General features: G+C 41.7%; 1 protein-coding gene across 1 annotated transcript; it reads right to left on the reverse strand.

The window, feature by feature from the left end:
• Positions 1–202: 202 nt before the first annotated feature.
• bhlhe41 (basic helix-loop-helix family, member e41) lies at positions 203–10,125 on the reverse strand. Its single transcript, XM_057835693.1, has 5 exons — positions 9,941–10,125; positions 9,781–9,847; positions 9,565–9,672; positions 9,365–9,476; positions 203–3,903 (listed from the first exon to the last, which is right to left on the reverse strand). The coding sequence occupies exons 1-5, from the start codon at positions 10,000–10,002 to the stop codon at positions 3,008–3,010; spliced, it is 1,245 nt and encodes a 414-aa protein (XP_057691676.1). The 5' UTR covers positions 10,003–10,125; the 3' UTR covers positions 203–3,007.
• Between the last annotated feature and the right edge of the window lie 3,910 nt (positions 10,126–14,035).

The raw sequence follows: 14,035 nt of genomic DNA on the forward strand, positions 1-14,035 counted from the left end.
CTTGTCTTTCATCTGTGGTAATCTCTCCATCATCCTTCTACCACATGACATGAGTTCAAAGCCTTGATTTACTGGACATTCCTGAGGCATAACCTCTAATCTGATTGAAGCGATGTGTCTATCAACGAGAAGTGACTTCCCATCCGAAACCTGTTCATATATGACATACTCTTTAAGAAAAAACTGCCGTGTTGAGTTTTGATATTTATTTTTCAACTCATCAGCAATAATTTATAACAGCATAATGCGCAAAGCAACAAAATGTGCAACAATTGCTTAGGGAAATATCTTTTCCTCTTAAAAAAAAAAAATCCATAGACATCTACAACATTGACAGAGACATGTTTCGTAGTACATTCACAAAATATATTTACAGACATACATGCCACTTTCTATAACAGTTGACCAATTTGAGGCTAGATCAGCAGAAGAAAACTACAAAAGCAACATGTTTGCAAAATGCAAAGTGAATCACGGGTAGTTGTTAAACCTTTTCAAAGCCTCGACATCACTAAAACTGCAGGAATTTTTTTCTCAAATGACAGTCATGTGACCATAGCTGTATTCTTTTTTTAAAGGAAAAAAATACATAACAAAAATTTATTGTAGTGGGACTTCTCAAAGCTGATTTGGATTAAAAATATTGAACAACAGCTAAATTGGGCAAATGACAAAGCTTGCACTCCATTACTGTATATAAAATCAACTCCAATGTGACATATCCAAATCTGGTTGGACTTGAAATCACGTTCGATTCAAGGCAACTTTACACCGACAACACAAAAGGTCAATTACAGTGATTGGCTCTTCATGGATCATGTGACTTTTAGGGGCTTCGAGTAAAAGCAGAAAAAAGTGCACTTTACATCTCAGAGAGTAAAAACTCGTCCTACATAGAAATGTTAACAGCTTGGAAAATACAGGTACATTCAATATCAAAGATCAATAAGGTGCTATCCTACATTGCCTCCTGTAGGTAAAGGGGCTCACTGCATCTCAATTCAGAAATGCTTCATTGGGGGGGCCTACAAAACGCTGACAAGTGAAACCAATTGTGAAGGAAAGGCTTCAAGAGTATCTCAGTTAAGCACTTGAATGAGCCTGTGTCTGACTGAATTTGGACTAAATAAGACTGTCATTCAATTTGATTGATTTCATAGAGAGATTATGTGCATATGTGTTCATGTATGATGAGTTTTATGCTTCTCTCTCCGAATAAGAATACCCCGCACAAAGCTGGGGGTGAGGTATTGTGGCCATCTAGTGCACATTTACGTCTTGATTAACCCGACTATCATCCAGGTTTAAATATTTACAGTCCAAGCAGATGCAGCAAGATGTTCCCAATTTGGCAGACATTCTTACCACGCCTTCAGTCCAAAGAGACCAGCTGATTGGGATAATGCGCATTTGCACTTGTATTTCTCAAAATTTGGCACCAATGCTGCCATACGAGATTTTTTTTTTTTTTTTAATCAAAGAGGATAGATACAAAAACTAATTGCAATACAACACAACAATTTTGTTGCGTTTATGCCAATCATTGTCGATGTGCATTCAGATTAATTAATCTAGTATAAGTGCAAAAGGCACATACTGTCAGAACGGTCCTGTCAAGGTAAATATAATACAGGAATATCTCTTCTGTGGACACACTTCATTCACATTACAATCCTCAGAAATTGCTATAACCTCACAAATTGTGTGAATGCTGAGAGATGCAACAATATAGAAGGGCTGTGACCTCCATCATTCATCACAGTATAATATACCCTGCAAGCACACCCCTAAAAGCAGGGGTGTCAAACCAGTTCCATAAAGGGTCAAGTGAGTTCAGGTTTTTTTCCAACTGATACAGTTCAACCAATGAGGTTTCTGCTGAAACATGCAGTAGTTGACAAAAATCACTTGATTACACTTGTAACGGACCAGATTGGTGAAAACCTGTCCTCTTGATTGGTTGGAAGGAAAATCTGCACCCACTTGGCCCTTTGTGGAATGGTTAGACATCCCTGCCCCAGACCATGACATCAGAGCAATTTGACTGAATGCTCGCTTGCTGCCCACGAGTGATGTGTCAAAATGTAACTTAACAGAACAACCCCCCCCCCCCCCAAAAAAAATACAGTTGGCAGCACACACCCGCACGCCAGGGGATTGACCGCAGTACACTGAACCGACAAGGAAGGGTAAAACTGTCCCCTCTTGTGTGTTTGTTGAGAAATTTAATTTTGATTTTTAAAATATTTTTCCAGTTTTTTTTTAAACCACAAACAAGGTGGCATGATTGTCATAAAGTTGCTGCTATGATAGTGCAAAAAAATGAATTAAATTAAGACAAATGTATGGCTTTTTTTAGAGGTCCTTGGCCATCCATGTACGCCGCATTCATTGACTGCACTCTAGAATTTTGGCAAAAGGCTCTCCATGAATTGTTTTCAAGCAATGGAATGATACAAATTCAAATATTCGCGTAATTTTGTGCTCTTTTGTGCAGATTCAAACCACAAAATAGTTCCAAAACTTTGGCCATAAGGAAAGTAGGAATTGCTGTCAAGCAAGTATAGTTCAAGTGACAAATCTTGACTAAAATAGTTATATCTTAGCGACTGTCTTAGTTTTAAGTCTGTATATGATAAGCATTTTAAGTCAAAATCAATTGTGAGCAGTTTAATTTCAAGTGGAAAAATAGAGTGGATTTAGGATGACAAAATTTTTTGGGACCAATGACAATTTTGGTTAATTACGGCCAGGTTTGCTCCGGAAGAGGTTTAATGTATGACAAAAATTCAACCTTACATGTGTTTCTGGAATGTATGAAGAAGCCAGCGTGACAAGAAAATAACCCACACAAACACTGGGAGAACATGCAAACTGTAATAATGAAATTATGATAATACTATTCTTTCTTAAGCTAGAGGCGCTTGACTCTCAGCATTCACACAACAAATGCATCTAATAGGAGAGTGCTTGGTCTCCTGGACGACATTGACTTGACCCAGACAATTTAGCTGCTTTTACAGACGGCCAACTGGTCATGTGGCCGGTGAAGTCCACTCTCGTCATCATCGTCACCCCCTTCACTCGTGGGAGTTTCCTCACGGTCTTCGGGCGAACTCGTTTCCGCGTCATCACCAAACTGGGGATCCTCACACGGAGATGAAGGGCCAAAGTGCGTGGAAAGCCCCGGAAAGGCAGCAGCCGCTGCTGCCGCTGCTGCAGATGCCTGCGCGGGATACAGCCATGGAAAGGGGGAGGCCAGGGCAGCCGCCGGGTACATGCCCTTTTCCATGTTGTTTTTATCGAAAAGAGGCATGTACGAGGCAGCAGCTGATGGATTTATGAAGTAGAAAGGCATGCAAATCGGCGTCTGCTGTCCCACACCGGTTAATCCCATCAGAGAGTTCATGAAGGCCACATCAGTGCCCCCTGAGCTATTGCCGGACCAATTCATCTTTGGTTTCTTAGCCGGGCAATCGTCTCCGTACTCCTGCTTGATTTTCACACCTTTTGCCTCCTGCGAGGTGTTGTTGTGCTCACACTCTTTATCCTTGCCCCCCTCACCCCCATAGCCACTGTCCGTGTCCGTGTCGTTCTCAGTCAGATCCCCTCCTTGGGTCCTCTGTATGACTGGGACGCAATTGGCTTGGTTGTCGGCTTTGTGCCCTTCTGGTGTGTCGCCAGCAGGGAACTGTTGTTGCTGCTGCCGGGAGAGAAGTGAGCCGGACTGGACCCGGGCCAGGGCCTTGTGAAGGTGCTGGAGGAGCTGGGCGCCGCTCTGCTCGTGCGCAGTCCAGTTTTCAAACTGGCTCAGGTACTGCAAAACTTCTTTGGCGCATGTTTGGAAACCAGAATGGAAGGCGTCCACCTCGCTGTGAACAGATGTCTTAATAGACTGGTCCCCTGTTAAAAGATAATCATGTTTCACGTTCCTTGTATTGTTTTTGTTTTTTTCAATGCATACATGTTAAGAGCAAGAATATAAACAGTTTATAACTCTTTCTTTAGAGCTAAAATACCGTACCATTACCATGTGATGTGCCCCGCAATATCCCCGGATTTGGCTTTCAGATATAGAGCCGTGAGCCAGAAATTAGCAGCTTTCAAAAAGGTAGCCTGCCAGTGTAGACAGAGATGGGGCATGACGTCATATCTGTGAACAGCTGTCGAATCTAGTTTTCCATCTACATATTTAATAACTTCTTTGGCTACTTCATGTCAGTGTTGGTTTCATCAACGATGACTACAACAAAAATATTTCGTCAACGAACAATTTTTTTCATGACGATGATGTGACAATGACGAGCTAAAAATGTGGCTTGGGTAGAACATATACCAGTTTTCCCCTGATGAGTCGACAACGAGACGAAAATGCGATATCGTTTCTGTAATATGTTCACAATGAGTGAAATTTTCATATTGTACACCAGCTTGCATCGTGGAGGTGTTAGGATCATGTCATGCATATGAGATGTGCTGCGCCTCTCCCTCCTCACCAGAGTTTAGGATGTGTCTCAAGCTAGGCTGCGCTCCATCTTGCTTGTTTGGAAACACAGTGAGATTTGTTTTTTCATCAAGGCAAGAGAGAATATGAAACATTGCTTTAGCCTTTAAAGGTCTGTGCTGAGTGATCATCAGACCCTGCATGTAATCCTAGCGTAGCGTTCACGTCAGCATTATCTTCAGAATGGCCAGCGTCCTCTTAAAACATGGGCCAGTCTAAAGCTGAGCCACTTGGCTTTTCTGGGCAGTAAGTCTAGAGGATGTTAACCCCCTTGGAAACTTTTCTTACATAAAGTTTGTGGCTTCTAGGTAGTTTAATTAAAAATAGTAATGTACTGCTTTTCCTGTTGAGTGTGTATTATTATCACAAGGTTGGCGTTGTCCTTGCAGACACTTCATTATGTGCTCGTCTGCCTAGGTTCATTTCTAAATGATTAGAAAACCTTTTTTTTTTGGACTAAAACTTTGAATTTGAATTTTACACACGAAAACATTTTGAGTAACTGTCGACTAAAATTAGACAAAAATTGGATGAGATTTCGTCAACTAAAACAAGATGAAGACAAAACGGTTAGAAATTACTAAAATATGACCAAGACTAATAAGTATTTTCGTCCTAAAGACTAAGACAAAAATTAAAAGGGCTGCCAAAAACAATACTGCCACATGTAAATTGTTGTTATTTCATCTTACAATGAAGAAGAATGATGAAATACATTGCAGTGTGTTGTGGTCACGTGTTAGCTACATCATCAACCTCTGCACTGTGAAGTGGGAACAATATCTGCTGCAGTTAGACTTAAATGACCACAAATGATCTAGTATTGTGACTACGATACGAGGCTGTAAATTTCAGGTTGTCTAAGTCAACTGAGCTGGGTCAGTGTGTTAACACATGATCTTGACCCATGGAACAATCCTGGACTTGAATACATGTCTGAAATGGGTTTAAGTGTATACTAAACTGTCTATGTGAAAAGAAAAGTGATATTTTAAAACTGATCTCTCTGATCCCAACTAATTTTATCATTCTATGTCACACCAGAACAGGATACGCCAATAAGAGACTGCAAAGACAGAAGGCGTGAACAAAAACTTCCCATTGAGCGTGCGCTCAAGTTAATGCACACTGGAGCCTCCCACAACAGATGCATATAATAGTTCTGTGGTCTGATTATTTAACTTGAATTATCAACAGAAATGCAAAACAAGGAATTTAACATCTCTCAATACAAATCAAGAGAAAATACAGTATACTGAATGGTGGTGTTCTAGTCATGGTCCAGCTAAACACCATGCATCTCAGTGTGTTTACAAAATGCAGAGATTAATGTAATAAAGTGGTTAACATTGTTTTTTGTTTTTAAATTATTCTCTTATTTTACATGTGATGCTTAGAACACATTCCAAAAAAGTTGGACAGGGACAACAAAAGTCTAGAGAAGTCGAAAATTGCAACAACAACAAAATGCAGCTGTCTATAGGTAAAGAATAAAAAGAACATCCGAAAAGACTTAGTTATACACAAGCAACAATGGAACGAGGTTCACCACTTTGTAACTTATTGCATGAGCAATGATGCCCAGCAGTTTAAGAATAATACTCCTCAACAAACAAGGGATTTCATCATCTTTGTACATGTATGAATGAAATTGTAGCGGGCATCAAATTTAATATGATTGAATATTTGCATAAAGACTACATTCTAATCTCGCTTGCAGTTTTATATCATAACCCTTCGCCATTAATAACCTGTATGAGATGAACAGATGGATGATTAATTCTTAATTGATGATTCACAGAAGAAGGAAAGACCATTTTTTACGCACTATTTGTTTTTGGGTAAGACCACCTCTGAGGTGTGTTACAAAGATTCTGTACTGGTGCATATATTTCAAAACCATACGTAATTTCCCCAGTCAATGTTAGAAGATCAGCTAGATTCTGCATCTGCCATCCTGCTTCTCACCATACAGTGTGTGACAAGATGAAAGAGTTGGAGCAGGACAAAACATGACAAAGCACACGTGTGAACGGTGCTGAGCATCTCACAGTCCCTTGCTCTTCACCCAACCTAGTTGAGCGATTCCCTCCCCTTTTCTTTTACAAGTTCAAGAGGGTCTTCAAAAAATGTGTACATAATCTAAATGGGAAGGCAGTGCTGCGAATAATCCCAGATGTATCCATCAAGGAGTGCAAGGGGAATTACTCAAAAGTGTCATGTCTTGGAAGTCATGTTAGTGTTTTTTGTTTTGTTGGTGCAGAATGTCCTTCTTTTATTTTGGTCGTGGCATTCCGCCTGGTTCCCAACTTCACTTCCTGCTCTTCCCAATCAGGCTGATCATATCCACCTGTGATCCACTGTACAGTGGGGCAAATAAGTATTTAGTCAACCACCAATTGTGCAAGTTCTCCTACTTGAAAAGATGAGAGAGGCCTGTAATTGTCAACATGGGTAAACCTCAACCATGAGAGACAGAATGTGGAAAAAAACAGAAAATCATATTGTTTGATTTTTAAAGAATTTGTATCCAAATTAGAGTGGAAAATAAGTATTTGGTCACCTACAAACAAGCAAGATTTCTGGCTGTCAAAGAGGTCTAACTTCTTCTAACGAGGTCTAACGAGGCTCCACTCGTTAACTGTATTAATGGCACCTGTTTTAACTCATTATCGGTATAAAAGACATCTGTTCACAAACTCCATCAGTCACACTCCAAACTCCACTTTGGCGAAGACCAAAGAGCTGTTGAAGGACACTAGAGACAAAATTGTAGCCCTGCACCAGGCTGGGAAGACAGAATCTGCAATAGATAAAACGCTTGGTGTAAAGAAATAAACTGTGGGAGCAATTATTAGAAAATGGAAGACTTACAAGACCACTGATAATCTTCCTCGAGCTGGGGCTCCATGCAAGATCTCACCCCGTGGCGTCAAAATGATAACAAGAACGGTGAGCAAAAATCCCAGAACCACACGGGGGGACCTAGTGAATGACCTACAGAGAGCTGTGTCCATAGTAACAAAGGCTACTATCAGTAACACAATGCGCCGCCAGGGACTCAAATCCTGCACTGCCAGACGTGTCCCCCTGCTGAAGCCAGTACACGCCCAGGCCCGTCTGCGATTCGCTAGAGAGCATTTGGATGATCCAGAAGAGGACGGGGAGAATGTCTTATGGTCAGTTGAAACCAAAATAGAACTTTTTGGTAGAAACACAGGTTCTCTTGTTTGGAGGAGAATGAATACTGAATTGCATCCGAAGAACACGATACCCACTGTTTTTCTGCAAAGCGACCAGGACGACTGCTCTGTGTATAGGAAAGAATGAATGGGGCTATGTATCGAGAGATTTTGAGTGAAAATCTCCTTCCATCAGCAAGGGCATTGAAGATGAGACGTGGCTGGGTCTTTCAGCATGACAATGATCCCAAACACACAGCCAGAGCAACAAAGAAGTGGCTTCGTAAGAAGCATTTCAAAGGTCCTGCAGTGGCCTAGCCAGTCTCCAGATCTCCACCCCATAGAAAATCTCTAGAGGGAGTTGAAAGTCCGTGTTGCCCAACGACAGCCCCAAAACATCACTGCTCTAGAGGAGATCTGCATGGAGGAATGGGCCAAAATACCAGCAACAGTGTGTGAAAAGCTTGTGAAGAGTTACAGAAAACGTTTGGCCTCCGTTATTGCCAACAAAGGGTACATAATAAAGTATTGAGATGAACTTTTGGTATTGACCAAATACTTATTTTCCACCATTTTTCAAATTCATTCTTTAAAAATCAAACAATGTGATTTTCTGTTTTTTTTCCTAATTCTGTCTCTCATGGTTGAGGTTTACCCATGTTGACAATTACAGGCCTCTCCAATATTTTCAAGTGGGAGAACTAGCACAATTAGTGGTTGAATAAATTCTTGTTAGCCCCACTGTATATATAGCCTGACCTAACCTTGCCCTGTGTCGGTTCGTCTTGAATCCTGCCATATTCTATGTTACCAGCTCATGTAGGCCTTTTCTTGACTAAGATTTATGTTGGTTCAAATGCCCTTTTTGTTACTTTGTTGACTTTGCTCAGATTTTTGGTATCCAGCAAGCACTGTGATTTTTCGTTGTCTCTTTTTTAACTCCTATGAATTGGAAAATAAACTTTTTTGTTTAAACGGAATATTCGTGCATTTGGGTCCTTAGTGAATCCCTGTCAAAAAGGGGGAAATGTGTAGTTTCTAATTGCTTCCAACTATTTTTTTCAAACACATTTTGTATCAGGTCAAGTAATTTAACCTGTCTCTCTTGCATTGATTTATATTTGCCTCATCTATGTCCTACAGGTATCTGGTCTGCAAATATGTTAGTTGACAGTTTCAAGCTTCCATATTGTCCAATTGGGAAAAAAATCCACACATTGGGCATAGCTATAAATTCAGATATTTCCACCAATGCTACCATTTTCATTTATTAATCACGTCTAACTATTTTATTATACATAGAACAGGTCATTTGGAGATGGAACACAAACTTTGCAGCACCTGTAAGAATAACATTTCTATTTCTTTTATTTTTAGCGCATTTGGTTCGGAAAACTAACATCTTGGAAGTTTTTTTTTTTATTCCTTGTCAAATGTCATAATCGCACGCAAGGGTACGGAAAGATGAATATGTCGATTGGTGGTGCAACTTTTCAACAAAAGACATACTCAAGTCGACGACAACAACACGTGAGAGACAAGTGCCAGCTCACGTGCGCGTCTGCTGCACTCGGATGCGCGCCCGTGCGTGCAAGTATTATTTGTGCATTTCCACTGTGCGTGCACTTTACCGCACCTTTATATCTACTATGAATGCCATGAAGCGGGTTCTTCCTACCGTTCTGTAAAGCGATGATCTTCTGGTGCTGCTGCTCCGTGACCGCAGTCAATGCGTTTAAATGTTTCAGAGTTAATTCCAGAACAACCGCCTTCTCCAAATGGCCCAGAGTCTGCGTGGACACAAAACACACGTCTGAGTTTTCTCTTGTAAAGACTACTACTTTCTACTTTATAGAGTGTGTGTGTTCGTGATTTTACCGAAAGCTTTAAATGCTCCGGCAGCAGATCCTTCAGTTGACCGATACATTCATTGATTCGGTCTCTTCTCTTTTTCTCTATCAAACGGTGTGGTAACTTATAAGCGTCCTGTTGGCAAAAGAAAATCAGATAGTGCGTTTCAAAGTTACATAAAAGGATATATAAACGCAAATAATGAATTAAATCAAACGTTTGGAATTGTTTCAAAATCCACACCTTGCCGCCGTCCTCCCTCTTGATTCCCCTTTTGGGTTTGCACATGTAAAGAGAAGGGTAATCCATCCTATAACAAAGGTGAAGAAAGTGTCCTGTAGAAAAATGACTAAAAAACTATAACCGCCCTAAGAGTTTACAAAATAGTTTTAAAGACGCTCACCCCAAAAAGTCCGCGCGCTCCATGAAGTGACGTTCCTGTAAGTCTGCAATTCTTTCATCCATGGGATGTTTGCTGCGGCTTTCCTTGGCACAAATGTTTGTTATTCCACGATGCGCGCGGTTGATGGTGCACACGGTGTGCGTGTCCTCTGCTGGAGCAGCGCCGCCTCACAGTGACACCTCCACTTCCCCCTCCGCGGCTGATGTGTCTCTCCGCCCCAGTTTACCCCCTCCCTCGCCGTCCCACCCCACCTCACCCACGCCGCGTCCACTTCGCAAAGCCGCCCGCCGCCGTGGCCAGCGAGAGCGCACGCGCGCCTTCAGCCAGGGAACGGCTGCACACTCACGTGTCCTCTCACGGAACAAAGTCCGCTAAAACCTGATCTGCGCGTGCTGGTGTGCGCGTGCGATTGCAGCCTCAACCGGCAAGCCAACAGCTGGAAGCTGAAATCATTCTGAGACTCGATTCATGCAACTGTTATAAACGAGCACATGCTTGATGGGTGTTTCAAATCAAATCAATCCAGAAGTGCTCGGGTCACGTGTCCTGTAACCCTTTAAATGGCAAGTGACTACCTTTGAATAACTTAATAAAGACCTGGACTCCACACTAGGCATGTGCCGGTATGATATTCTGATAGTATGCTAACCTTAAAGCAGAAATGTGAAGTAATTTCATAACATGCCAAATAGGGTCATAATTAAAGTAGTTAAACATTGTCCAACAAATAAAGCATGAAAAAATAATTTGTATGTTGTATATTTGACAAAATAATCGCGTTTCCGAAGTTCGAGCCTGAAAGGGGACGAACCCGGAAGTGATACGTCACACCAAGAACAGCGATGGCAGCGCTCCATACATACGGCCGCCATACAAAGCCCTTCAAACAATGATTCAAACAGCAATATAAGCGATAGATCGAGTGCAAGGGAGGAGATCCAAGTTTTTGAAGAGTTGGAGGAAGAAGAGGAGGTTGGAATTTTATGTTGGACCTAACACGTATTAGCCAGACGCTAATCAGGATGCAAACAATGTGCCGAGACTACCTGACATGGAATGGAGACAAGACCCATCGAGATTACAAGATTGGTAAAATATAGGCTGTTATTATTTTCATCATTTGAAGATGCAGGCATTTGCACATAATTTTATGTTTTTGTCTATCTGATGACATTGTTTTAAAAAATAATAACCAGACTTCATGTTCATTTTGGCAGATCCGGCAGCTCTCGTGCATATAAAATAATAATATAAAAACGTTGGGGGGAAAGAAGGAGATGAGTCATTGATGGCTTTCTCCACTTTATTGTGGCAACAATAAGAAAACAAAATAATAGCAGACTGCCTTCACATTCGACCGCAAAGTTTTGATTCTCGCTCATCTCTGCCTCGCCTCGTACGACCAGCTATTACTACTTCCAGTCCCAGCGTCTCTTAAACGGATCGTGCATAGTGTCTTGTTATGAGCTTTTTGTTGACCAAGGTATCGAACACACGACATGCTGACAACTTTGTTTCTTTATTAACACATAGAGCTAACAGTACAGTCTCGGCAGGAAGTGGCGTCTAATGGCGTGAGGAAATGTAGTTTTTTCACACAAGCGAACAGATTACAAAGCACCACTTCAGTGTTGTCCAGAGACTACATTTCCCATGATTCACTGCGTGACTTGAGCCGCTCGCTGATTCGCTGCGAGATTGACTCAATGCCAACACACGAGTTGTCACCTGTCAGCCAGTGGCTCTCGTAAAACACAAACTAGAAGGCTATCAAGCGATCATCGTGAAAGTAACGCCGAACCGTACAAATGCAATGCAATGCTTGAAGCATGAAGGTGGAAATACATAATACAAATACAAATAAATGTGCACAAACTCACCGGCAGTGTGTGTCTCTTACGGCAACGTGACTGTGAATTACCACGACGCCGACCCGCTTATATGCACATCCACACCCCTTTCCCGATTGACAGTGGATGAACCCTTTCGGACAAGATCGTAGATGACGCACAATTTAAACACGCTTAACGTAGCGAACGCAACGACAACTATGATCGGGGATTGCCACGAGTTGGCTTTCGGCTAACGTCGCTAGCTTCTACTGCACATTTCACAACAGTTGGCAGCTCTGCTTAGAAAAAGTCATCAGTCATCTATCCAAAAATCACATGTACTTTTTGGCAAATCCTCGATCATAAGCAGACCGGTTAAGGAAGCAGGCATCTTCAAAGTGTTTGTAGCAGAGAACACTACTCGATGATGGCGTGAAATCCATTCGCTTCGTGGGAACGAAAGATGTCCATTTATGTGCCCTGCTATCCTTTGGCCACTCAAACAACTTTTCGTTAGAGTGAGAACAAAACATCGCCACACACCGCTGTGGCATCTTACCGAGAAACAATGCAACGAACAATACTGTTCTATGGCGGACTTCCCTCGCACTTCTAGGTGTGACGTAATTTCCGAAGATTGCCGCAGAAAAGCATTTTCGTTGTCAAGGGCGTTGCTATGGGTTAAACAAAGAATCTGGAAGGGTTGCGTTAAAAAACAACAACGAAAATATGCTTATAATTGTTTAGCCATTGATATTATTCAAAATCATGGTTGGCCAACCTTACTTCACATTTCCACTTTAAGCCAAAATATCACGGTTTCACGGTATCACAGTATTGCAATTACAGCTCTAAAATGTGTTACTTTGAGATATCTGGGTAAGAAAAAAATGTTTTTTTCCATCGAACAGGATTTTAAGTTTTCAAAACATCTTAGCAAATAGCGAACCGTACGCAGGCTATTTTTAGACCTTGACGTCGCATCGTAAAGCGGAAGTAGGACATTATATAGACCCCAATCACGTAACGTCACAACTCCGCCCCCCTGACTGGTGCCGCCATATTGTCCGTCAACTCATCGTGTTTACATATTACCGCTACTTACATTCCTCCTATGACTGCGTGTTTTTCTGCTTGTCTAAGGAATCACCGCTTAGTAAACGAACCCAAAAACCTTCCTTACAATCGTTAACATTGATTAATCAAAATGGTGAAGGCATGTGTGGCGGTTTGTTGCAGTAACAAAGAAGATAAACAGTCATTTTAGTAGTTGCTGTGTGCCCATTGTTAAAAGGGCAAATCTCTAAAGCAGTACGGTTTGTTTATCTCGGTCCATGATGCATCAGACAGCAGCGAAAACATCAATATGATGCCAACACGATCGCAGACATCATCAGACGGAGACACGAAGCTCTTCGCCACGGTCACGCAGCAAGAAGGTGAGCGCAACAACATGTGTTGTGCCGAAAAATAGCCGCCCTGCGTGATAAGTCCCCCCTGACGGGAGCGCCCAGACGGAAACGACTTTCTTGTACCGTGAATATGTATTATTTTACTCTGCTTGAACTAATAAATGTCATACCTGTGTGATTGTCATCGGGATATGGTCGTGAAAACCTGTAGACTAATACATTTCTGTTCAAAGATGGTTATGTGGCCCAGTCCACGATTTGTTACTAAAATACAGTACTAATATTTTGTGTAATTTAATTATTTTAAAACTGATCTTACAGTCGTAAATCCATTACTGTAATGCGTCCATGAAAACATTTGATGTTTTCACATCAATAAAGTGATATAAATAAGCGCTCCCGTCAGGGGGGACATTTCATGTGGGGCAGCTATTTTTCGGCACACACCGGCCCGTTGTGGATCAAGTTTCATTTTACAATCGTGACAATGCTGGCGCTCAGCTGACCAAATGTCGGTTTATATTCGGGCCGGTTCCGATTTTGGGTACCCGACTCCTCATCATGACATAAACTGAAGTATGATTAGAAATTCTGTGGTCTCAGGACGAGCTCTGACGCACGGGACGGGATGGGGCGGGAGGAAACATCGGTTTTGGCATCAAATATGGATCTGGCGACTGGATCGACCAAAGCTTTTCCAAATAACAGCTTTTATGCAACTCATCCAATGAGTTTACAGCGTTAGAAAGCACCGGGGCTTCTATAATTTGCAAGTGAATCCACCTTTAGAAACTACGATCATTGACAATACGGACACACATTGACCGACAATATGGCGGCACAATACAGCG

Source organism: Corythoichthys intestinalis, chromosome 5 (genome assembly GCF_030265065.1).
Source record: "Corythoichthys intestinalis isolate RoL2023-P3 chromosome 5, ASM3026506v1, whole genome shotgun sequence".
Lineage (NCBI taxonomy): Eukaryota > Metazoa > Chordata > Actinopteri > Syngnathiformes > Syngnathidae > Corythoichthys > Corythoichthys intestinalis.